The 24850-nt window shown below is 42.9% G+C and overlaps 1 protein-coding gene across 4 annotated transcripts in view; it reads left to right on the top strand.

The window, feature by feature from the left end:
• Window positions 1–21421, top strand: part of MMD (monocyte to macrophage differentiation associated) — a 43777-nt gene extending 22356 nt beyond the window's left edge. For 3 of the 4 annotated variants that reach the window (XM_027795632.2, XM_027795627.2, XM_027795628.2), the window contains 6 exons: window positions 9616–9697; window positions 15405–15565; window positions 16402–16476; window positions 16860–16961; window positions 17781–17850; window positions 19161–21421. In XM_027795632.2, coding sequence (XP_027651433.2) covers window positions 9616–9697; window positions 15405–15565; window positions 16402–16476; window positions 16860–16961; window positions 17781–17850; window positions 19161–19361 — 691 coding nt within the window. In that variant the 3' untranslated portion in view covers window positions 19362–21421. Of the gene's footprint in view, window positions 1–3371; window positions 3629–9615; window positions 9698–15404; window positions 15566–16401; window positions 16477–16859; window positions 16962–17780; window positions 17851–19160 lie in introns of those variants that run through there. The other variant, XM_055794456.1, reaches the window with a different exon arrangement.
• The last annotated feature ends 3429 nt before the right edge of the window (window positions 21422–24850 follow it).

Genomic DNA, 24850 nt, shown 5'->3' with positions numbered 1-24850 from the left:
CACTTAAATTTTCATCTTGCGTGGGGAAAAGGAAGCTTTCAGCAAGTCCTGCCTATTTGTTTGATAGATTTGTGCAACCCAAGAGCATTTTGCAATGCAGTGAAAACTACAGACCCTACTTTTGTGTCCCTATTTGCATAATCCTCTAAAAGCGTTTGGTGTCTGATTCAGAAATTAGGCATGTTTCTGTGTGTCAATTTAATGCTCGTAAATAGCCCTGGAGTACAAATCCTTCATCCCTAGAGAAGTAGAATATGCCTGTGAAGGGCCGCAGGAGATTCTGCATGGGTAAATTTTGACCTAGAAATAACCAGGGCAAACCACACAGCTCCTGTGCTCACCGGCTTCACCGCTCAGACTGTCAAGAATAGCAACTAGTAAGAGCTCTGCTATGCAAACACCTTCTGTCTGGTGTCACATGAGTGTCTATTAGGTATCAGACTGGGATCACCTAGTTAATTTTGGACAATCCATTTTACAAATACCTCACAGCCCTGATCAGAACTAAATTCTCTTTTCCCAGTGAAAAAATAATAGATTAAAATTCTTATTAATGAACCCTTGGCTGTTGACACTCAACACATTGCTCTTTCTTCCAAACGCACTATGTGGTAGTGGCCCACAGCAGGGACGCATTCAGTAAGGAAAGTTCTTCCATCTTCTTGTAACCCTGACTCATCTATTAAAATACATTTCTGGCTGAGCTCGCTGTAACATATTTCTAGTCTTAAGAACATTTTTTAATCAAATGAACATGGAGTATTTGAAGATATTTTTTTCTTTCATACTTTGTAAATAAGAATAATCAAACTAATTAGGTTTTCCTTCCTTAATTTTGTATGCTTAATGCCAATTTTTGGATGTAATGGTTGTTCAGCCCATAAATAAGGGGTTTCTTTTGTTGTGATTTTTTTTTTGAGGCATTCTGATTCATTACATCATAAAAAGCAATTACAGAGATTAGCTCAACAAGAGTTACTGGTACTAAAACCATGTTACTGGTCAGGACCACCTTAATAATATCTATGCTGAGTAATTTAGTGGTCTCCTTAAGAGAGACAGACATTCGGTTCAAATCTTCCAGTTTCATCACTGCTGTCATGACGCTTGGTGGTGGTCTTAACCTGGTTCCACTCGGCCAAGCTTCATGACCTGAATGTTCTTGGTTTTGTTTGAAACGGATTTATATTTTTTTTTTAACCGTATCTTGAATCTGTAAACCTTTGATGCTCCAGCAACAGGAAGCTACACCACACACCACTTGTTGTTTTAAAGACCTTGCAATTTGTGAGATCTGTGACCACAGAACCAAAGTGGAAAAACAGGCTTTCAAAACTGTGAGGAGAAAAACCCTATGACACATTTGGATCAGATGTCAAAGGCAGCAAGGAAGGAAATCAAAATGAGAGTGGCTTGGGAAGAGACAAAAGAAAAAGGCAAAGGGCAGCAGAGGGAGCGAGAGAAGACAGAGACAAAATGCAGCGCCTCTGTGTGCACCTTTGAAAGTCTCAGCAGATTCATTTGACAGGAGTCAGTCCAGCTTTTTACCAGAACCACAAAGAAGCCAGCCTTCCAGCCATGGTGTCCATAATGTCACACATTCCTGAACATTTTTACAGCCTGAAAGAGCAAATTATTGGGGCAGCCATAGAGGAATGCAAGGATGGGCGTGTGGTATTGAGCAGGAAGGTAGCTGCGCCACCACAAGTTCTACCTCGAAATAAAGCCATGGCTGTTGGGATACTACTGAAGCTTCAGACGTTCAGATCCAGCCGTGCGTGTGTGGCTGGGTTATTCAGCGGTGTCCTCAAACTTTATTCCTTTTGGAGTAATAGATAACATAAGCAATATGAAATTTTATTTAGCAGTGACACTGTTAAATCAGATGACAGATTGTACTGACATTAATAGTGATATCTCACTGAGATTAATGGAAGTATTTCTCCGGGAACTACCTTGGCTCTGCATTTCAGGAGCTTTCCTTTTCAGCAACAAGCTCTACCCTCCCCTTTGAGCAAAGCTGAGCAACTGACTCTGTGGTCTTCTGGCCCAGCCCCAGCCACTCTTGCTGCAAGCCCCTGTTAGAAACGCAAAACTGCAATTTGTACCAGGAAAGCCTACTCCAGCCTGAAACTGGAGAAACCGAGGGGCAAGCCTTGCTGTGGCAGTTTGCAAAGCTGTTACCACCTTGTCATTTGCTCCTCCTGGCACGAAGAATTAGTAACAGGGACCGAGGGCCATGAAAAGTCAGATGTAGCCTGACGGGCAGCCAAGCCACGATGCTCTCACTTCCTCCTGCTGCCTGTGGTGGAGGTGGTTACCTGGTGGTGACACCTTCAGCTGGGGAGGTGACTTTACGGACCACGGTGCAGCAGTCAGCAGATCCTATCTGTCTCAGTCCTACCATAAAAGATGTTGATGCCAGATACAGTTTATTTGTCTAAGCCAGGGGTTTGCTTTGGTGTGCCTATACTAATCGCTTTTGTTGAGGGCTGGAACTGTTGAAAATACCATTGTAAACATGATCTTAGGTTGGAAGACAGGTTGACTAGAACTTAATACTCTCCCAATTCATGCCCTGATTTGCACTATACAAGGCAATACCATGCTCATCTTACTGCAACACGCTTGCCACTGTCTCTTCACTTGGCACAACAGCCGTGGCTTGGAACAAGTTTGGTTTGGGGAGATAAGATTGTGGCTTACAGCTGGGGGGGGCAGGGAGACAGCTGGGCAGGCTCCCACCAGCAGTCTGGCCACTGTAACCTCGACTAAGAGCAGAGTAAATTATTCCACGCGCGACTTTATGCGACAGCAGAGCTGCGTCTTTGCTGGAGGAGCCTTGTGCCCTGCCATGCCTAGCCATGCTGGGCCATGCCGTGCCAGGCCCCGGGGCACAGCCGGGCCTGTGCCGCAGCAGGAGCCCAGCGCCCCGGTGGGGGGTGTCAGCCGGTGGGGGTTCAGCCTCCCCCCCCCCCCCCCCCCCCCAGGCCAAGCCTGAGGCGAGATGAGATCTCCCGGCCCCCGCGTGTCCCGGGGGGTGGATGCGGCGAGATTTTGCCCCCGTCCCTCGGTGCGGTGATATCGCGGCCGGCCCTGCCAGGGCTGTGGGCGGGGAGCGCGGCCCCGGCCGGGGGGAGCCCTCAGCACCCCCCGCTGCTGCTTCCCGGCCCGGCGCTGGGAGCCCGGCTCAGCCTGGGCCGCCCCCGGCGCGACCCCCGCCGCCAGGCCGCGGCTCCGGCCCCCCGCTGCCCGCCGCAGCGCTGCGCCCCCCAGGGCCGCCCCCCGCCGCCATCGGCCCCGCGCCCTCCCGCCATTGCCGCGCCGGGGGCGGCCGCTGTGGGCGGGCCGGGGCGGAGGGAAGCGCGGCCGGGCGGGCCGAGAGCAGCCGAGAGGCCGGTTAAAGCGGCCGCCCGCCCGCAGCCGCCCGCCCGGCTCCCGCGCCTCACCGACGGACGGCGCCGGCCGTCGCTGCGCGCCGCGGCCGCTCGCACGCCAATGAGGGCCCGGACCCCGGCCCTCGCCGCCTCAGGAGCCGCCCGCAGCCTCCCGGCCCGACCCCCCGCCCGCCGCCCGGCTGGGGCGGGCGGCCCGGATCCATGCGGCGGCTCCAGGAGAGGTTCAGGAGGTGAGGTCGCCCCCGGGGACCCCTCACCCCACCCCGGGCCGCCCTGAGGGCTGGGATCCCTGGCCTGCCGCCCGCTCCCCTGACGGCCGGGCGGGCGTGGGGGCTGGGGTGGGGGTACCCGCCGGTCCCCGCTGCTGAGGCGCCGGTCGCCCTCCCCGGGGCCGAGGGCTGGTGGCGGGCGGGGAGGGCAGGGCGTGAGGGGGGCTCCGCGTGGCCTTCGTGGGTTTAATTTTCTCTTCCTTCCCCATCGCTTTACGTGGATGAAGGGCCACGCACCCGGCCGTGTGTCCCACCCCCGCCCCGACCTGTGGCTCCCGAGCCGCGCCGTGCCGAGCCGCCTCTGCCCGCCGCAGGGCCGGGCCGTGCCCCCGCGCAGCCCCGGTGCGGGCGGTGGGCGCTGCCGGCGGCGGGGGGCAGCGGCCGGGTGCGGGGGGTCGGGCACACCCGTACGGATGTGGCTTCAGGTGCTGGGTGGCACAAAGGCCAGGCGCGGGGCCGGTGAGTGTTGAGGGCCAGCCCGGCTTCTGCTGCGGCTTCCCTCAGCAGGTTCCCTGCGCCCGCCGCCAGCCTGCCTCTGAGGGTTAGCGGGGGAGTAAAACCCAAAGAGGAGCAAAAGAGAAATCTGGGGGGGTCAGGGGGTGCTGTGCGCTCCCCCCTCACCTCAGGTTTGGCCTCTGGCGCTGGCCGGGGGGCTGAGGCGGCTGCGAGGCCAGCGGGGTGCAGAGGGGCCCCTGCCATGCTGAGCGGGGCACGCTGCCACGGCTTCAGGGATTCCCCGAGAATTGCAGATTTCGTTTTATCTCCAGTACCGTGTAAGTACGCGCACCTTCCCGCAGCGGGTGACGGCACTGTTATTTCCCCATAAGTGCCCTGCTGCTGTACTCATCCCAGTCATTTCTCTGGCTCAGCTCTTCAGTGATAGCGAAGATTCTACGAACAGTTACAAACCACAGCTAGGTATGTTCTAATCCAGGAAGGAAGGTGCCTGGGCCGGAGGAATATGGCTCTATTTTTAACCAAATGGACTGAATTCATCAAGGGGAAATATCTGAAAGTTTGGGCAAGGAAAGCAAGCTTTTATAAACCTATTCATTCCTCTTCAAAATTTTACCTAAACAGTCATCATGAAAATACATTGCTGATCTATTTTGACCTGCTTGTGGTTTCCTTTGTTTTTCCTCTTGAGAACAAAGAGATGAGATAACATTAAAATTGCTTCAGTATCTAAATATGTAACCCCATTTAATGTATGCCACTGCTGGTTTTGTGGAGTTATCTCCACCTGGTTGCAGTTTCTCATACACTGTGTCTTACTAGGTCTGAACGGCCTCTCCTGCTGCTGGAAAGCACAGAGAAAAAAAAGATGCAAAAAGGGGTAATGAACTTTTGAGCTGGTAAAAGGAAGTATGAGGCCTTTTGAGCTGAATAAAGGCAGCGTACTTCCTGAAAAGACTAAAAAATCCAGATCTCTGAGGCTATTATCAGTGCTTGCTGTTTTTACTGACATTTTAATTCATGCTTGAAAGAATAATTCATTCAGCAGATGGGAATCCAGAATAAGGCAAGGTTTAAAGAGTGCTTTTTTTTTTCTTCTGCAGTTTGGGGTATATGAGCTTGCTGTGATACCAGACAAATGCCATACAGATATCTGCCATGGATTTGGGATTTTAGAATTTATTTTTCTAAGCTGGGCTTATGTGCAAAGACAAAGCATTAAGAGCCCTCAGATTTTCCTCCTGCTTTCTCTCCCAAATACTGTGGTCTCTTAATTCTGGAATCACTACGAAACATAAAGCATCTACTCCTTGGAAATGAATCGGGACTTGAGATTAGGGGTGTCTCACAAAGAATGGATCAGTACGTATGTTTAACATTGTAAATATTTGACGTGTTGCAAGATCAAAGTTCAAGTAGTGTAAAGGGGGAGATAAGAATTTCTTCCCTCTTGTTTTAAATTGCCGTATGTCTTTCTTAATACCCCTTTTCCACTTATACTGGGAATGTGCTCATCAGAGAAGGTTGGTTGTGTACTGTGAAATTATGAAGCTTGGATTTCCTTGGCTTCAAGTAGATCTGGGGCTTTAAGAATGCATTTAAATTGTGAAAATGAACGCATGCCTCTTCAGTGCAAAAGCATTGTGCACTTGTGGCTGGCTACGAGTAGTTGTTAGTCTACTGTGAAATGAAATGAAATTTCAGAAAATTCATATTCTGATATTGAGGGAGTAAATATTTTATCTTAGCAATCATTGATTGTCAGTATCTTAAATGGAGAAGTATTTATGGGTTCTTGTGAGATAATGCTGCATATTCCCTGATTAAATGGCTCTGGTTTCGTACTGCTTCTGTTAAAGACTACATTAGGGATTTATTGGAGAATCAAAAGGCTTCACTTAAAAGATGTTTCCTGTAAACTGTAGCCCTCTTCAGTGGGAGCTTATCAGGCTGTCCTGTATTTGCTAATAACCTTAATGGTTGTGTTACAGAGAGCCTTTATTTATAGGAGTAAACAGCATCTGAATGCTGTATATTGGGTTTCCACTTTTAAGAAGGTGAGATTATATTCCTCACAATTATCTTTTTCAGAAGAGGCAAACTTGACCCATAGTTAGGAGGAAGAACAATGTCCCTGTGTTGCAGTATTCACGTGGCAGAAAACAAAAAGTGTCCGTTGTTGGTGGTGGTGTGGGGATTATTTATTTATTTCTCTCTGAGAAAGAACAGAGCAGTTTCTGCCTCTGGACTGTAAGTCTGCAGCCAGGTTCTTCTGCCTTCATACTGCGATGTATGCATATATAGCTACAGGAGTATAGGACTGACTTGCAACAGCATGTGTCAGAATAATTTTTCCTGGGTTTGATGAGTACTTCAGTGTAGTATCACAAAGCAGCTATTTTCAAACTTCAGGTCTGTTTCTTAAGACATTAAACACGAACTGTCAAACTGGAAATGAAGCAAACTCAAGAGAAGCATTGGCTGGAATTAGTGCCCTCATCAACCACTTTTTAAATGACCCTTCCTCTAAAGTTGTTGCTGATCAACGTTTATGAATAGTGTTATCAAAAAGCATAGGGAAGTAAGTGAAGCTTTGCTCTGCTGAAAACGTTCTCTGTGAGTAGTGACCTGAGCAAATGTGCTCCAGCGTCTGCTCGCTGGGTCTTGCCGCATGTTGCAGGTACCTTTCAGAGAGGAGAGGTGCAGGTATGGCCAGTGTGCAGCAAAGGTAGGTGCTGGGCTGCTGCGAGATCCTTTTCTGGAAGGTCCTAACTCTTCCTCCCCTGCCAGAACACGCTAGTGGTGGTGTTATTAGTGTAAACATGTCAGTGAAGGGGGGTGAAGCGTTGCTAAGGGTGGTCTGCTGGGACTCTCTCTGGTGGAAGAAAAGTGAGTTTCAGCTATTGTGGGAGTCCTGTAAAGCTTTCTGTCCAACAGCCACGTTGCTAACCGTTTTTGTTGTTTTAATTTAAATCATCAGAATTTTTTAAGAAAAAACAGTTTAAAAAAGTTTTGGAAACGTGAAGTTTTCGGAAACCGGATGCTTGTCTGTTTTCTCAGCCTGAAGTTGCCATGCAGATGAACGAATGCTTGCATCATTCCTGTGCTGGCACAAAGGGAGAAAAAAAACCACAACTCTTTGTCTAGATAACAGAAAAAGGATAGCTTTGTTAATGTGTTTATATTCTGTTTTAATGCTAATGAAACTGTCTTTAAATTAGTGAGAAGAAGAGGACCTAATAATAAATTGACTCTTTTTATGTGTTTGTTCATAATTCTGTCAAAAATCTAACGTTACCCCAGGCTCTGCTTTAGAAAGATCAGATACCTTTTCTACTAAATAACTATAAATTAAAAGTAAAAAAAAAAAATAAATAATTAAAAGTAGTGCTTTGCTGAATAACAGAAGGTCCCATTAGCGGTCTACCTTCAATTATTTATAGATTTTTAGATGATAATAATATCTGATCTAGAAATTTGGAACTACTGAAATTATAAAGCTAATACTGAGGATAAGCTTGTTCCTTTTGGTTCTATATTTTTTTGTTTGTTGGTGGTTTGTTGTTTGTTTTTTTTAATTTTTGACTTCTTGTGAGACTTCCAACGTACCACCATGGCCTTTGGAGAAATGTAGTAATATTCTAGATGTAATCACTGAAAGGTTTCCCATTATTTTTAATTTACGGAGCTGGGCAAGGGCAGTCTAATCCTGGTCACTTAGCTGAGCCAACAGATGCTTTTATTTTTAAATGTTTTCCTAACTTGGAAGCAGAACTGAGTAAGCTGAATGTTCCATCTTTAGAGGATGCAGAGATGGTCTCCAGCAGCTGTTGAAGACCTGTACGTACTGGGCAACAAAATAATTTTCTAAATGTTCTGTGAGCCCGTGTATATGACTACAGTGTCGTTAAGCTCTTGGAGATGAGAGCAAGGTGTCATTTGTCACTGACAAAAGAATTGCCATTTTTTAACAATATATTAACTCCTGTGGAGTTACTAATTTGCTAACAACCATTTATACTTGGTGTCTGTGAATGATGTTCACGTTTTTCTTGTCCTGTGTATCAGTAACAGTTGAAACTATTTTTTGAAACTGCCACAATTTGGAGAGAGGTCATGACACTGTTTTATCATTGTTGTTACATCCTCAAATATGAGGTTAGAAAAAAAATTGTTTATAAATCATTTAATAAATCAGTCAGGAGAGCCAAGTGTCTTGTATCCCAGAAATCTGGAACTGCTTACTCAGGCTATGAGCTTCTGGTAGGGTTTTGTTGGTTGGTTTTCCCTGCTTTGAGATCACCCAGTATTTTATGGATGTCATAAAAATAGGACTGATTTTGACTTAAACCAGGAGGGACATGGGAGAGGACCACAGTTTGTCTAACAAGCCCTTTATGTAAATCTAGCCAAGAAAGCTGCTCTCGGTTCTGAAACATACAGACATGTTCTGTATTTGTTGTGAAGCTGTTCCTGGCTTGTTGGATACCTGACTAACGGTCAATGCATAGTTTTATAATAGTCTGGAGTAAACTGGAGTTTATTAGTGAAAGAGAATTGCTTTTGTATGATAGTAGGCTGTGCTGGGATAACATACATGGTACTGTAGCTGGAGTAGTTCATGACTGTCTGGTTACATACAAATAATGTGCTGTCTTTCAGAGGATTTTATACACAGATTTGAATTTGTGAGGTTTCACAGAAACAACTCCAGTGTTTGGTTTTTTTAGAAATTTTAAAAGCAACATTAGTACTGGCAGGTTATTCCAAAACTTTCTCAAATTTTTTAATTATATTTCACTTGGCTTGAAAAGACTGTTTGTTGTGATTGTTTGTTAGGTAGTGTTTGAAAATTCTTGGAGGAAAAGGCAGAATGTCTATGTAAAGCTTCTTGAAACTTTGCTGCTTTGGAGTGAACCGTTAGAGTCTCCTTTCATCCCTGTGTAGCTTGGGTCTTAGGTACAGACAGAAGATAGGATTAGCCTCAAAGAAAAATTGAGCCACCTAATGCTTCAAACACAAATATTGCTCGCTATAGGAACTGAAAAGCCAACGTTCAAGTTGGTTTATTCCAAGGTGTTATAGAACTGGAATATTGCTATAGTTTCAAGAACTTCTTAAAAGAAGAGTAACCTTGGCAGCTATGATGAAGTCCATATTTCTGGAGTAATTTGTGTCCGTATTAGGTAACTTAAATAGGAAATAGTTCATTCTTCATCCAACCAAGCTGTCTGAAAAGAGGCAGTCTGACTTCTATGTGCAGAGTCTTGGTTAAAGATAACCATCCACTGTGACAGACAGTCACAGAGTTTTATCTAACATGTTTCTGTTACGAGACCTTATATGGGAGGACTTAAAATTTAATTAACAGTTACTTTTAACATGTCTGTACTTATAATTTTTCATACTACTAGGCTGGAGGTATTCCTTTGTGACACCCAAAAGAGATGGTTTGTTAACTTTCCTAAAAATATCTCTTAATTGTTCTACAGGTTCATGAACCACCCAGCTCCAGCAAACAGCCGCTACAAACCCACTTGCTATGAGCATGCTGCTAACTGTTACACACATGCAGTAAGTACTTCTTTTTTTCTTTTTTCTTCCCCGCCCCCCCCCCCCCCCCCCCCCTCGAACCAAATGCTTCAGTAAATTTTTGTGGGTTTGGATGGCTCAGTGCTTACCTTTGCCCAAGCGTATTCGTATTTGAAGCCTCTGTGGGTTTTGGTGTATAAGCTTCAGCTATAACAGGCTAGAAAATGTAACATTAATTAGATAGTTGGTAATCACTAGTCCCGGTTCTGGATCTCTAGGAGCTCCAGACGCTTCTTAAGATTCCTTTTCACCTAAGTTTAAGTTACATGTCTTCAACTAGATGGTTTTCTTCTGTCCCAGTCAAAGGATGACTACGGTAAAGTGAATGTAGGCCTATACTAGTCAGCCTTGCAAGGCAGATTTCCCAGTGCTATGCTGACGTAATATTTTGCAAATTGTATACTGCAAGTATAGGAAAGATTTATTCCTGTTAGAAGTGGAAGGCTTCATAAGACCATCATGTGGGTATCAGCTAGAAGAGCTGGAATGACTTAGTTCTGATACTTTATATCTACAAATTGATTCTTTGACAAATCTGCTATTTTGAAAGATGCACTAACGATGCTGACAGCCGTACTAAAAATCCTAGTCTGTCCTTATTTTCATAATGTAAGGCCCTGTACTAGATTTGAATATATGATATATACAAAATAAAGCAAGCAGTCCCTTCTCTCTCTCTCTCTCATAGTGATTGGGAAGTTTAATTTGCTGTCTGGCACTTTGAAAAGGACTTAAAAATATGTGTGTGTGTTTTTTAAGATAGCATTTGCCCTTTTATAATATCAGCTTGTGCTTTTCCTCAATCCCTTGTTTAACTCCAAACATCTGAAGTATGTTTGACTTTGTCCTCAGTCTCTTATCTCCAGTGTTTCCAAGTAAGCTACAGATACGAATGCTCAGGGTAGCGCATGGGACTCTTCAGTTTTAGAAGGAGCTCTGTTCTTAAGGATCCTTTGTGTATATTTTATAAATAACCAACATACAGCTCATTGTTGCTGGTAAAAACAGAATCACCTAGGTTTACATATAGAAAAGCTAACTGAAGTTTATGTGTTTTTAAGTCAAGGCTCTCATGTACAGCATTATGTAAATATATGCTTATTTGTCTAGAGAATGAAGCAACATGCTGTTAGTTAGCACAAATATGTAGTTTATCTCATAATCCTTGTACAAATCTTATTTACTCTGGCCAAAAAGTTAGATTTCAAAATATCTGGCAGAAGTTGCTGTACTCCTTAGCAGTTCTAGCATTCATCTAATTGAAAAACAGGCATGTCTGATTCCTGCCTGTTAGCAGTGGGTTACAGCCAGGATGTCATATCAGTATTTTGTGGTGTTCTACAGGTTCTGGGGAAGCTCTCTTATTACTTTCAGAACAGTCAAGCTACGTGCTAAAACCTATCATGAACTGTTAACAGCTTGGAGATATACAATATTAACATACCCTTTGGAAGAAAATAAAGTGTAGTATAAAAGAGGGATTGTTACTTATTAAATAAAATTGTATGCAATAAATATTTTTTTATTAAACTTTAAAGCCTTGAAATAGAAATCTGATCTGGGAAAGCAGAGTGGATTATACAGAAGCAGCTGGGGGGACGCACTTGCTTCTGTGTGTTACAGACCATTTTACTAAATGGTAGATGGTCGAGTGGTTGAGTCTTTGCCACTTGATTACAGTATGAGTTTTCAATTAGACATTGATATAATTTCTACAAAACAGAGTTTAGCAATGGTTCTCCATGCATTTTTTCCAAAGCTTTATTCATAATTCAGGAAGCAGTCAACTTGAATTTTACGAGCGTGGCTGTACTCTGCTGTAGGTATCCCATCTGTTTTTTGACTTAAAAATATGCAGTAGTCAGTTTAGGCAGGTATTTAAAAGGAAAAAAAAAAAAAGAAAAAACAAAACCCTAAACCCAGCAATAACTGGAGATACAGAATCCCATGTGTAGCTTTTTGTTACAGTACTTTGAAGGTAACTTTGTGTACCATAGTAAGGTATTTTCAAATTTATAACTAGTAAGGCTATTTAAAATGTCTTGGGTTTTTTTTAGCTTTAAATGAAGCACTGACTTGTCCTTAGACACTAGGAGTTAGGAAGGGCAGCTAAAAAGTTGAATACAGGGACAGAAAAGACTGCTCTCTGTGTTTAGAAGAACAGGAAGGAAACAGTATATGAGAGAAGCAGGAGTTGTAAGAATTTAACTTGTAAGGTAAGCTAAATCTAAGGGGAGGGATGGCTCTTTCATCATGAAACTTCTGATGTACGTAAGGCTTATCAGAGAAAAGATACTGTGTTGTATGAAACCCTCAGAATTTAGACACGGCTTGCTTTGTACTGCTCTAAAAGTTTCTTCCAACTGGCTTAAAAGGAGGAACTGTTCTTAAAATAAGTTATAGTCTCTCTGTTCCAGTCATGGTTTGTGCAGTGCATGGAAAAAAAAGAGAGAGGTATAAATATTTAAAAAATGAGGCTTGGAGCATTTAGCAGGCTGTTTGAGCATGGAAGTAGGGGTCATCAAAATTTCAGAAGGGCTCTTAAGATGAAAATGTCTCTATTCCACCTGGCTGATATTAGCAGTTCCTCTGCGCTCTGGGTTGCACAACCGATGTTCCCAGTAAGCTTCCCACTGCACAGCGCTCGTCTCCTTCCTTGAAAAAACTGGTGAGCAGGGAGGCACCGTACTTGGCTTCAGGACTGCGCTCCTGGAGCAGGCAGCTGGAGGTGGACACGGCCCTTCCTGGTTCCCTCTAAGTGTCACATGCAATTTTGGCTGATTTGTTGATCTTTCCATTGTCCTCCTTTCCAAAGAGGAAGCGTTGGGACCATCTTCATGCTGTCAGTGTTTCCCTCTCGATGAAAGGCACGTGAAATTGGAACAATAACGCCATGCTTTGCTACAGCGGCTTGTGCATCAAAAGCCATTGTTGCCGACTATATGACGTGCGTAGCCTTGCGTACAAAGAAAATAATGTAATTTGGCGTGAATGTTACATACAAAAGCAAAATTTTTAACAGATTTTTTAACCTCTCTGCAGGAGAGATTGTCTGCAGAAATATGGGAAGAACACAGATAAAATACTGACCAACGTACCAGTATCCTAAGCAACCTTAGATAGATAGAAGATAGCAGATGATTTGCCATAAGTTAGTAACCAGAGAGTACAATTTCCCTGAAGTGTGGCAGATAAGTTGTTTCAGCATGCATCTTTGTGCCTTAAGGCTTTTGCAGTGGCCACTGTTTGTGACTGTAGGCATTGTTTCCCAAAATACATCACACAAGGGTTGTGCCCATGTCTTTTCTTAAAGATTCCTGCCTATAACTGTAAATAAATAGATTTTTATCTTTTGTCGTCCTCCTTATCGCAGAGGGTTTTGTAACTTCATGCTCTAATTTTGTTCTGGCATTTTTCTAGAAAACTTAGTGAAACTAAGTTGCCTGCTCTCTTGTTCTGTAGATCTCTCTCAGCCCCATTTCTGATTTAGCAACTATTAATGAAGGTGCTACAATTAGTAAGATGGAATATCATGGTTCTGGGTTTGTTCACAGTACATTAAGTTGCTGGGTTTGATGATATCTGTTGGGAAGAGTAGTGCTTCATGATGAAATAAGCAAAGCTTTTTGTGACTCCTAGCTAGCTTTTTTGCTAGGAATGCTGGCAAGTTAGAAATGCTATGTCATTGCTGTAAACTGACATGGCACAATCACACTCATTCTATTAGTTCTGATTCTTTGACTAATTTTTTGCTAAACAGCCCTCCTTTTAAAGGACTAGTTGATTGCTTCTCCATTCTGAAGATTAAAACACAGTTTTTGGGCTAGAGATTGTTTTCAAATGAACATGGGAAAATCTGCCTAGTTTTGTTGACTACAGTGTTATATTTCTTTTGTAAGATGGAGCTTAGATATAATGAAGTCTTTTGTATGGTATGTTATCTGTTATGGCATTAGTAGCTAAAGAACTTTTATCCAGTTGGCTGGAACAGCAGGGTATCATTTCTGGATTTTGTCTTTAGCTATTTTTGGTCAGAAATAGTAATAAAACATCTCTTGTTTAGTCTAACTGTTCCCATGAAGCATATCAGGCACAGAGGGAAAGTGTTCCCGAATAGAATACTTAGAAAACACAGTAAATCCTTCTCATGGTAGTATAGCGCTCTTCCCTGTGAGAATTAGGATTGTTCTTCAGAGCCTTGGCAAGGCAGAAAAGCAATGAATTCAGGTCTTCATTCATGTGCTCAGTCATGGCTGTATTCTTCATTCTGAAGGTACAAAGAAAGAGGTGATAAGAAAATTGTTTGTTTAATTTAACCCTATAACTTCACATACAATAACTACTGGGAAAAGTGATTGGTATGAAACTCTTGTGTTGGCCCGTTTGAGTATTACGTATCATATCTTAATTTGTGAAATACTTTAGTAGACTGGTAAAAGGCTGGGATATCTGTGTAGGAAAGACAAGTTGTTCAGTGTAATATCTAAATCTAGTTTCCAGAGAGGTCTTCCTACCTATAAAATGGTATCAATCAGAGCTCCAGGCAGAATCTCTGAGCAGTTCATGCTCAGGCTTTGAGCAGGGGATTTGCAGGGATTTGCTATTTTACCTAGCACTTGGGTTGATGATACTTGTGGGTACATAATCTCTGAAACCTTTTAGTTCTCTTTCAAGTTTAGTCAAAACTGAAATTTGCACTAGAAATTGGGAAGGAAACTGATGACCGTGGGTACAGCATGTCCGCACAGCTTAAAGAAACTGCTGAAAAACGGTTTCTGGAGATCAGTATCTTCCTGTCCCTGGAAAAACTGAATGACCCAACTGCCACATCTCATCAGTTCCTTGCTGTCTCAAGGGCTTCAGCTGCACTTTGAACTGCATGTCATATGTGGAAAACAGGCGTGACTGGTCTCCTGAGGAGTGAAACACTTGAACCTTTCTTGAACGTGGGGGCTGTCCGGGATATGTGTATGGAAATTTATGGTTTGTGATAAATGAGAAGCCAGGCTGGCAGGCTATTTTTGGCCTCAGAGTGCATGAGGTCAACTTCCCTAGGCTCGTTACAAGACCTGGAAAGTGTTTTCACCTCTGTCCAAATGCTGTGGATATAGGAATACCATACTTTTCATTTCCATGACTTTGCAGCTTTTGGCATAAATGTACTAAATTTTGCAAAAAGGAAGGAAATGTAGCTAAAAAAAGGAAGGAATGGAGCTACAGTTGATGTACTTCAAAAGCCTAAAGTAAAAGCCACTTTTTTTTTTTTTTTTAAATCTCTGGATTAACTAACTACTTCTCAGATTCATTTGGTATACTCTGCATCTTCTGCACTATAATTGTGATCAGAGCCCCAGTTTCTTCCAGTCTGTAGGTAGGTAAAGGGCGTGGGCAGTGCAGGCTGGCCCAGCTAGATAGTCCCAGCTATCAAACCTGTAATGCAAAGCAGAGTTGCCAGTTTTGTTGAAACATTATTTGTTCCTAGCTTTGTTGTTTTATCATGTGAGGCTTGGGTTAAACTACCAAGAATTTAACCTGTGAAACTTATTTACAGTTCAGGTGAACAAATTAATATCTTAAGGCACAGCATAGGGCCTGGAAGGGAACTTTATCTGCCCCACTGGTGCGGTGCTGTGGATGGTACTACGCTGGCTGCCAGGGAAGACTTAACAGTGGCCTTTTGTTTTCTTAGTTCCTTATTGTTCCCGCGATCGTGGGTAGTGCCCTTCTCCACCGGCTGTCTGATGATCGATGGGAAAAGATAACAGCATGGATGTATGGCATGGGGCTCTGCGCCCTCTTCATTGTCTCCACAGTATTTCATATCGTTTCTTGGAAAAAGAGTCACTTAAGGTATTGCTATAAGATGTATGTTTTATTTTCATGTTCTGTGATGTTTTTCCATTGTGTTTCTTGGTCAAAAACATAATTATACAGAAGGTTGGAGTGGTACCTTGTACTGAATCACGAAGAAAACACTCTTGATTCTGTTGGAAGAAATAGTGAGCCAGGCTCAGAATACAAATGAACTCTAATGTCTGCTGCTTTTTCACAAAGAAAATATGTGTTTTTCTAGGCCCTAGTGTCTCTTAATCCATAAGATGAAATGGGAAAAACACAATCTAACTGCATAGTGGCTATAATCCCACTGCAGAAGTCAGAACATTGTCTGGGACTATGGTGTGCTCAGATATTTTAGGGAACATGGAGTTTGCCAAGGGAATTAAAATACGACACACAGCTAACTAGCAGAAAGCCTCCTTGGGAGCAAGGCAGCAATAGCAGAACTAAGATGCGATTTGATTTGTTATTTTTAAATTTTATTTTACTTTTTGGTCCCATTATGACCCGTCTATAATTCTGGGCTATAAACTGAATTGTACTAGTAGTCGCTGAATGGTAACGGGTTTTGAATGAGGCAGAGTTAAGGTGACAGCTTTCAGCCTGCTTGCTGGAGAGCAGGATGCAGGGGGAGAGAAGGGGAGAGGAGCGGAGGAGTGCTCATCTCCTGCGTGTCTTGCGTGTGACTTCCTGAAGCTAAAGTCAGCTGGACAGTCTTCCAGATGGTTTTAAGAGGTTACGGAGCTGATGGTATTTCCCCAAAGTAATCCCAAAGTGTGTCAGGAAACTGAAATGATAAAAAAACCTTTCCAAAATCTGTCTTGGTGACTACTTCTCTCTCTTACTAGGACAATGGAGCATTGCTTTCACATGTGTGACAGAATGATGATCTATGTCTTTATTGCAGCATCATACGCACCGTGGTAAGAAATCTGAAGTGCAGTTTCAAAACTAAAGCTTTTTCCAATGTAAATGTTTTATCATTGTGACTTTCCAAAATCTATAGGTGTCTTCTTAAATGCATTGCAAAATGCATCACAACGTAATCCCCTGGGATTTGCTGAAAGTAATGTTAGAAAACAGCAGGATGGAGTTTATATTCCACATACCCCAGTTTATGCCTCCCTTACATCAATGCAAACGCACTTTCTACCTGTCTGGATATAGAATGTCCCAAGTGTCTTCTCCCTGCATCATGCCTAACTTTACAGCTCTAAATATTTATTTTTATCAAACCCTACTAGTCTTGTGTCGGTTTGGTCCATTCATTTGTGACTTTTGTCTGTTTAAATCTTTGTACCTCCAGGTTAAATCTACGTGAGCTCGGACCTCTGGCATCTCACATGCGTTGGTTTATCTGGCTGATGGCTGCTGGAGGAACCATTTATGTGTTTCTCTACCATGAAAAGTAAGAATTATTATTTGCATTTAACTTTAAACTGAAATTAAAAGGTGTGGGCTTTCTTGCTTTCTGAGGGTTCTTATCCAGCCTTTCACACATTGAAAAGTGGAAATACATGATGAGAGTGATGCAGACTTAGGTCTTGTCAGAAGATAATTATATTTGCCCTGTAATAACATGTCTTTAGGCTATATTATTGTCTTCTCTTAAAGGACTGGGAGGGAAGTATCCACTTCTAAAATTTTAACTTTTGCTACAACAAAGCAGGGGTGAGAGTGGGTAGGGTAAGAAAGCAGTTGAAATTATGAGTTTCTTACGCCCCTGATTTATGTAGCGTTAGGTAATAATACAATATTGCAACATTATATTGTTTATAGATACCGATGCATATTGACTCCTGCTACCTTCTTGGTTTTGTTTTGGAGTGCAAGTCCCTGAGTTTCAGATATGAATTCTTGAGCCTGCTTTCATATCCTCAGGGAGCAAGCAAGAACCAACTTTTTTGTTTTGGCAATGAGCTACTGAGGTTCTTGTTAAATAAGAAAATAAGTTGTCTCAATGTTTTATTCTCACTAGTACTTAATGCAAATGCATGCATTTAGGCAGTGTTTAGAGAGCAAGGTATTACCTGCAACTGTACAATGCAGAGATAAAAAGCTAGCTTTGTTTATGTTATAAAACATTGGTTACTTATCTGCACAGAAAGCTTTTTGAATAGTTTAATGGACCCATGCTAACATAAAACCTGAAATATTTTGTTACTGTTGACGGAAATGTTCATCCTCTTGTACACCTCCTTAGATGACTCAAATTGTTCCTTTTTAGGTATAAGATCGTTGAACTCTTTTTCTATTTAGCGATGGGATTTTCTCCTGCTCTGGTAGTGACATCCATGGTAAGGAATGTGACTATTAACATTACAAACATGCAGACTTTCCTTTTATAACTAGCTTAAGTTCCACTGCAGCTATCTTTCATCTGAAAAGATTTTAGTCCGCCATAATTGTAAATGTTCTCTGCAGAAGAACCAAATATAGTCATTTATATTTAGGGTTTATGATTTACATGTCAATGAAATGCTACCTTGGTTTGTTGAATCTGGGCCACAGGGTCCAGATGAAAAGAGCTTAGGTCCCGGACCTCACTTCTGAAGACCCTCACTTCTGAAAGGATGTTGGACGTAACAGTTCAATTACTTCCGTTTGAGTAAAAATGATACAGATGTGAAGTACCTTTAACCTGTTGAGGAATATTTCTAGATTTTACTGTTTATGAACTTAATGCCCACTTATTCACTTACAAGTTGGGAAAGAAGCTTTTTCTTCATAGCAGCGGAGTGGATTTCTGATAGCACGTTGTCTTTTCTCTTGGTATGTGTAAGAGCTCTCTGGAAATCAATTAATGCTGTGGTCTGGACCAAGATGGGAGAAGTAAATTGACTCTTGCCCCTTTCAAAATTACTCAGGGGCAACAAAGCTAGAGTATTTTGTCTCTTACTAGAGGCTTTTTTTATTAGTGAAGCAGGGGAAAATTTAAAAGCTGAGAAGCAGTTGAACTGTATCAAACTGACGCACCATATCTGGGATACTTGATCTCTCAGCAACTGGTGCTTTTGGGTTTTTTTGGGTTTTATTAAGAAAAAGCTTCTTGGTGCATTTGTAAAGCATCTACACCATCTTGTCCAACTCAAAACTTTATTGTTTACTTATAGTTACACGTTTTGAATAACTTTGAATAACCCCGTCTGCTGCTGATACAAATCTGACACATCTAGAAGATAATGCCTTAACTGTCCATGTGAATGCTCTGCTATGCCAAAACCTTGCCAGGTGTTTCATCCAGCCAGTGGGAGTTGCATTAAACTCAACGCTTGCACACGGTGCTGTGGTTTTCTTTTTCTGCATGTTTGTCTGCTCTGTTCATGAGCATGAAGCAAAGCATCAAATTTGTCTCAATTCTTGAGTTATCCTGCTGTTACCTCTACAGTGCTATTGCGAGATATTCTATAAATATATTATTATATAGTCACAAAGTATAATATAAATATACTGATTTTTCTCACTTGTCCGTCTGTCAAATCCAAGATGCTCGAAGTTCTGACAGCCAGCTTTCTTCTCTTGGGGCGGAAGGCACTTGCTATTTTGTACCTAAAATACCTTTCCCTCCTTTATACCACAGTTCTAATCTTTCCTTGTTAATTGACAGAGCAACACCGATGGACTTCAGGAGGTTGCCTGGGGAGGCTTGATATATTGTCTGGGTGTGGTGTTCTTCAAGAGCGATGGAGTCATTCCATTTGCCCATGCCATCTGGCACCTCTTTGTGGCCACAGCAGCTGCTGTTCATTACTATGCCATTTGGAAGTACCTTTACAGAAGTCCTGCAGACATAATTCGTCACTTATGATTGATACACGCAAAGTAATCTGCACTTGGCCTCTGTAACAGTATTATTTGACCTAAGGAATTCGGGGAAATTGGACAATTGCACAGAAAAACTGCACTGACGTTGGTAGTTCTCTGAACACAGTTACTGTGAACTGATGTTGTATGTGTCCTGCAATTGCCCATCGTATGGCAAGTGCTGTAAATAATCAAGATACTGTACTGCAGTACCAAGAGTCCATTCCATGTTAGTAGAACTGGCTACCTGATGTTTACAAATAAATTTTGTATTCTAGTTTAGTTTTACAATTTTTAACTACGTGAATTTTTCTAAATTAGTGATTCAAAGGGTGAAGTCAGTGCAATAGCAAAAATCTCTTTTGATTTGAAATTGGTTTCTATCGCCTTTCCACTACTCATTTATTAAACATGAATCGGACAAATAATCTACTTTTACCACCCATTATCTTGGTATAATAAGACTTTTATAGAAACTTTTTGTGTTTTTTGTAAACTTGGGAAGTACATTTATTGAACTGAAAACACACAACTGTCATCTATGCAGTTACTCATGTTGCAAAATCTTGCAAGAAATGGTTACATTCCACACACTGTACTGACAAGCAAACATTGTACCTCTTCCAAAGGTTGTATTACAGGTGTAATTGTAATAACCACTTTTACAGACTAAAACCTAAATGTGATTCTGCTGAGTTTTAACATGACAGTATTCTGCTCATCTGTAGTACCACTTAAACAGCACCTTAATTTGGCTTTATCAGTGATGGAAATTAAGTGCTTTAAGAGAGGTAGGCGATGTGATTTTTCTCCTCAAGATTCCCAGTTCTGCTCCGTGCCGCCCAGCTAGGCAGCAGCCTGGATGAAAGCGGGCTGGCAGTGGAAGGGGACAGCTAACACCCCCTGTCCAAACCAGAGCGCCGCTTACTTCTCCAGAGTACGCGTACACCTAGTAGTGCTGTGATACTAAGCTTGGATTTTTGAAGGGATTTAAACCTGCCACCAGAACAGTTCCCAGCGGCTTTTGTTGGGGTGGTTCTGTTGGGAAATCCCGGTCGGAGCAGCAGGAGCAGAGCGATTGCTGACCGCTTTGAATTCGAGGTTGTTGGTTCTTCCCAAGCACAGCCTTGCAGGGAGGAGAGCCTGAAGAACCTGATACGGTGTCACTTGTCATTCTGGGGCTTGACAGAGTCAGACTGGTCTTGATTGTGTTGCTGTCCTTCTGTACAGGAAACCCAAACTTGTGGTAGCAAGTCATGATTGTAGAACACGTGCGTTAAGTGACCAGAAGTAGAAGAGTCATTGTAATACTGTTTGTCCAACAATTGTATCCTGTCCCACTCTATAATGAATGTCTTATATTAAGATTGACTTTATCCTTTTTCTGATTTACTCAGTTTTTCATGTCAGTATTTAAAAACAAAACCAAAATGTGTTGCCTTTTTCAGATTTTGTTCTGGATATTGCCTGTCTGCAAACAATAAGTAGCAAGATAGGGATGTTTTTCAAGGTACCATCTAATATTTCACCTAGATTTGCCAGTGGGTTACGTATTTTAGAATATATATATTTGTATACAGAATTTACAAGAGGGACAAACTTTAAATTCAAGGCATTGAAGAATTTTGCTGTGTGGTGTTATCAGGTGATTGGAGAAACGGCACCACTACAGCAGACTAGCTAACTGCCCCAAGAGAGGACAAAAGGAACAGCTGGGCAGGTAATTCCTAGTACAACAGTCTTGCACATCTGGATGCCTCAGTTTTTTTAACATTGTGTCTATTTTAATATTTTCCACTTTTTGTGAGTTCATATATTTTGTTTAAATGCAGTAACTGTTAAAACCACTAAAATACATGTAAAGGTTTTCTGTAGTCAAAAGTGAAACTATTGCTTGAATATGTTTTAATTTTAAGTTAATTTTTCATGGCATTGCTTTTTGGAGTGTTTGAAATGTTTTTTAAAAAATTTCAATTCGCCAAAAATATTTTGAATTACTGTATTCTAGTCAATATGATATTGAATGTACTAGACTAACAATAAACATTTTGTGCAATTTGGAAACCATTGTATTCGTAGTGTTTGGTGTTTTCCCCTCCAACACTTACGCAGGAAAGTGAGAGACTTCACACTGTTGGCGCTCCTGACACAAGAGATCGAGTTGAACCCAAGGACCCTTGTGCTTGCTCGGTCAACTCTTTAAAACGAAAACAGTAGGAAAGAACACGATGCAAGTTACTCAGTTTGTGCTGTGGAAAAAAAGTAGATTTATGCCCAAATCTTGATGAATTTGGGGAACTTACTATGCTCCCTTTTGCTGTTCTGGATCAATTGTCTTAGTATATACTGGCTTTTGAATTTTTTTCAGTTTTATAACACTAAATTTTTTTTTCTCCTATCCCTATAGGGGTATCATTGCATAAAATACAGACAAGCTGAACTAAAAATGCATTTCTGTCTGGAAAACAAGTATGTCAATTAGCTTTTTCCTTTGTTTCTTTTTTTTTCTTTTTTTTTTTTTTTTTTTTTTACCCCCCTGCTCCCCTGTCTAATTACAGCTCTCCAGGCTGGTTCCTCCCAGGAGTAACAGTGCTTTTCCCGGTAAGGTTTGCTGCAGTAGCAGAGATGTAATTTCTTTGCCTTCCTAATTTCTTTGCCTTCCTGAAGCAAAATGTTTTTAAAAGCACCTGCTTTTCTCTGTTTTCCGTGCCTCTAGGTTTTAGAAGCGCAACAAATACACTGAGTCTAAATGAAGCGGTGATAACGTGCGTCCTAGTTTTGCAGATCCAGAGGATGTCTAGGATGCAACGAGTACTTTGAATACTGGATACCTCTGGTCTTATCACTTCTAGGTTCTATTTTTTCAATACAATTTTGTTTGCATCTGAAAAATAATTCTGTTATCTGCAGGGATTCATTTAAGGATTTATTCTAGAGTGCACTTCTTTGAATTGTATTGGGTTTTTATAATTCAACAGCAACAAGGAATGCACAGATAAACTATTCGTGTTTATTTCTGCTACCAAAAGCAGTGATAAAATTGGGCTGCTTTTCTAATTATGTCTTCCCCACATCCCTCTTAATTGTGATTGTGTTAAGATATTGTATTATACTCTTCCAGTTCTAGGTAAGCAATGAAGTCCTTTCAAAGGAGGTTTGAGTGTCTGAACATGGTTTTTGCTGTATCTATTTGAATTACAGTGTAGAAAACGGACGCTTCAGGCTCTTTGAAACAGTTGGTTATGGTGCTTTTCCAGAATTCTAAAAACGAAATTCTGTGTCGGTGTTAGCAGACAGACAAGGTGGTTCCGTTTAACATCGTTTAGCACAGCTTTGTTCTTTTTTACTGTTTTTTTTCCCCTGACTGGAAGCGCCAAGCCTGCGTCACGCTCACAGTGTTCTGGTTGTTCCCCAGGCCAGGAGTTCCTCCGTGCTGGCCGTGCTGGTGACGCACGGCGGAGGCTGAGGGCCGGCGCTGTGGTGGGTCATCGGTCACGGTGTGGTTCCTTACCTGAGTTCCACAGCTGGTAACAGCTCCCGCACGCTGATCCACGAATTGTGTAAATCACACAGTGTCAGCATTCTTGGAGCTGCTTCTTGGTGAAATGCGTTTGTGTCGGGCTGGAATGAACCAGTTAGAGAAGGTACTAATGTTTTTCATAGAGGTTTTTTTCTTTTTTTCTATTAAACCTCTTGCTTAAGTGTCCCTTATGCTCAGGACCCCTACACGATTCTTTAGGTCTGGGGTATTTAGCCACGTGATTTCTCCAGAGGCTAAGGCTGTCACGTGCACATCATGTGCTTGACTAAGTCTTTCTCGGTGCTTTGCTATTTTTAAAAGAATGCAGGATGTTGGTCTCTGCTCGCTAATTGCTTTTGCCATCAATAGGTGTCATAAGATTAAAGTTAAAAATAGTCAACAACAGAACGGCCAGGATGACAAGGTGGGCGCTTGCCAGCTCCGCAGTGTGGGTGCTGTCGGTCCTGCCTTCCCTGCAGCAGCCCCGGCTTGTGGCACGGGCTGTGGTGCGTCAGAGCTGCCGGCTGCTCGCTGGCGTTCTGCTCCTTGAAAATGGTTCGTTCCTCGTCCGTCTGGATAAACTCACTAAGAACCGTCACAGTCTGGGAAGGGCAGGCGCCCAAGACACCCGAAGCGTGCGCTAGTGGCGAGCTGGAAGCGGTCGGATGCTTTTCGTTACGTGTCTGGCAGTGCTGGGAGGACCAGTGCCGCCCGGCTGTGGCACAGGCGGTAGAGCAGAGGTGACGCTGTGCCGGGGGCTAAACACACCCGCTGGGTTCTGGATGCGCTTTGCAGCCCGCCTTGAAAATCAAACACGAAGAAGTTTGAGGTGAAACACCTTCAGAGCATCTGTGCCACGCACAGCCTGAGCTCACCGAGTCTTACAGGCTTTCCCTCTCTGGGGAGAGCGGTGGCTTTAAAAAAAGAGGTTTTCAGATTCCTGTTCGGGTGGTAGTTTGTCGCGGGCTGGCGTTCCGCCACTGAGCAGTTTGCCAGCTGCTTCTCACACCAGGCATCCTCCTGCTTGTGGTGAGGGTGGCAGTGCCGGTGCACTTCGCAGGACCGGGGCACCTGTTAGCTGGGTGAGCTGGGGCACCAGCGTCCTCTTGCAAAGGGCTATAGCAGCGGCGCCAGCACCAGTTCTGTAACAGCAGTTACGTCATTGACTAATGAGCCTAGCGTCCTCTCAGAAGGAGATGTTCAGATGTCTGTGGCTTAGTGGCACGAGCCCCACTTGGTGGTGGATTTGGGTGCGCAAATCCTGTAGGCGCCTTAGAAAATGTCCTTTAAATTTTCACCTAGGTGAAAAGCCGTTAGTAGAGACCTACTGAATTAGTGAATTTTGCTCCAGCAGACGTCTCCACGCTTCCTGGTGGGTGGTGCTGGCTTCCAGGCGTGACGCAGAGGTGTGTGCAGGTGGTCACCAGCCACAGTATGTGGCTTCTGTGCCAGGGTCAGCCTGTGGCGGAGCCTCGGCTCCGAAGGACGTTCAGCCCAGACCACGGGATGTTTGGCCGGAGAGCCGTAGTTATTTGGGATGTTGAAACACCGAAACCCAACCCCCAACACCTCCCGAGCTGGGGCAACCTGTGGCATGTTTGGCTTCCAACAGCAACGATTTATAGTGTCAGAAATGCTCAAGGGTTGAACATCGTTACTGTGGGAACTCTACCATCTTCTCAAACGAGAAGCCAGGCACTTTGGAAGTGAAGGATTAGTTTAGGAGGGGGAATGTGGATTATTTTTTTTTTTTTTAATATATATCTTCGTATATGAACATATTCGGCTGAATGAAAATGACTTTTGTCTTGAAGCTGATGGTGGTGCTGAGCACCTTAATTAGCCTTCTGCTAAATCACTGAAAGCAAAGCTTGGAAGGACTCTCCGGTATTATTAGCCCACCCTCGGCTGCGGGCGGCCGAACGCTGCGTGCCGTGCCTGGCGCGCTCGGCCAGCATGTTCCAAAAAGCCTC

This window comes from Falco peregrinus, chromosome 2 (assembly GCF_023634155.1).
Source record: "Falco peregrinus isolate bFalPer1 chromosome 2, bFalPer1.pri, whole genome shotgun sequence".
Taxonomy (NCBI): domain Eukaryota; kingdom Metazoa; phylum Chordata; class Aves; order Falconiformes; family Falconidae; genus Falco; species Falco peregrinus.
Note: the sequence above shows the minus strand (reverse complement) of the source record. Positions and strands in the feature narration are given on the sequence as shown.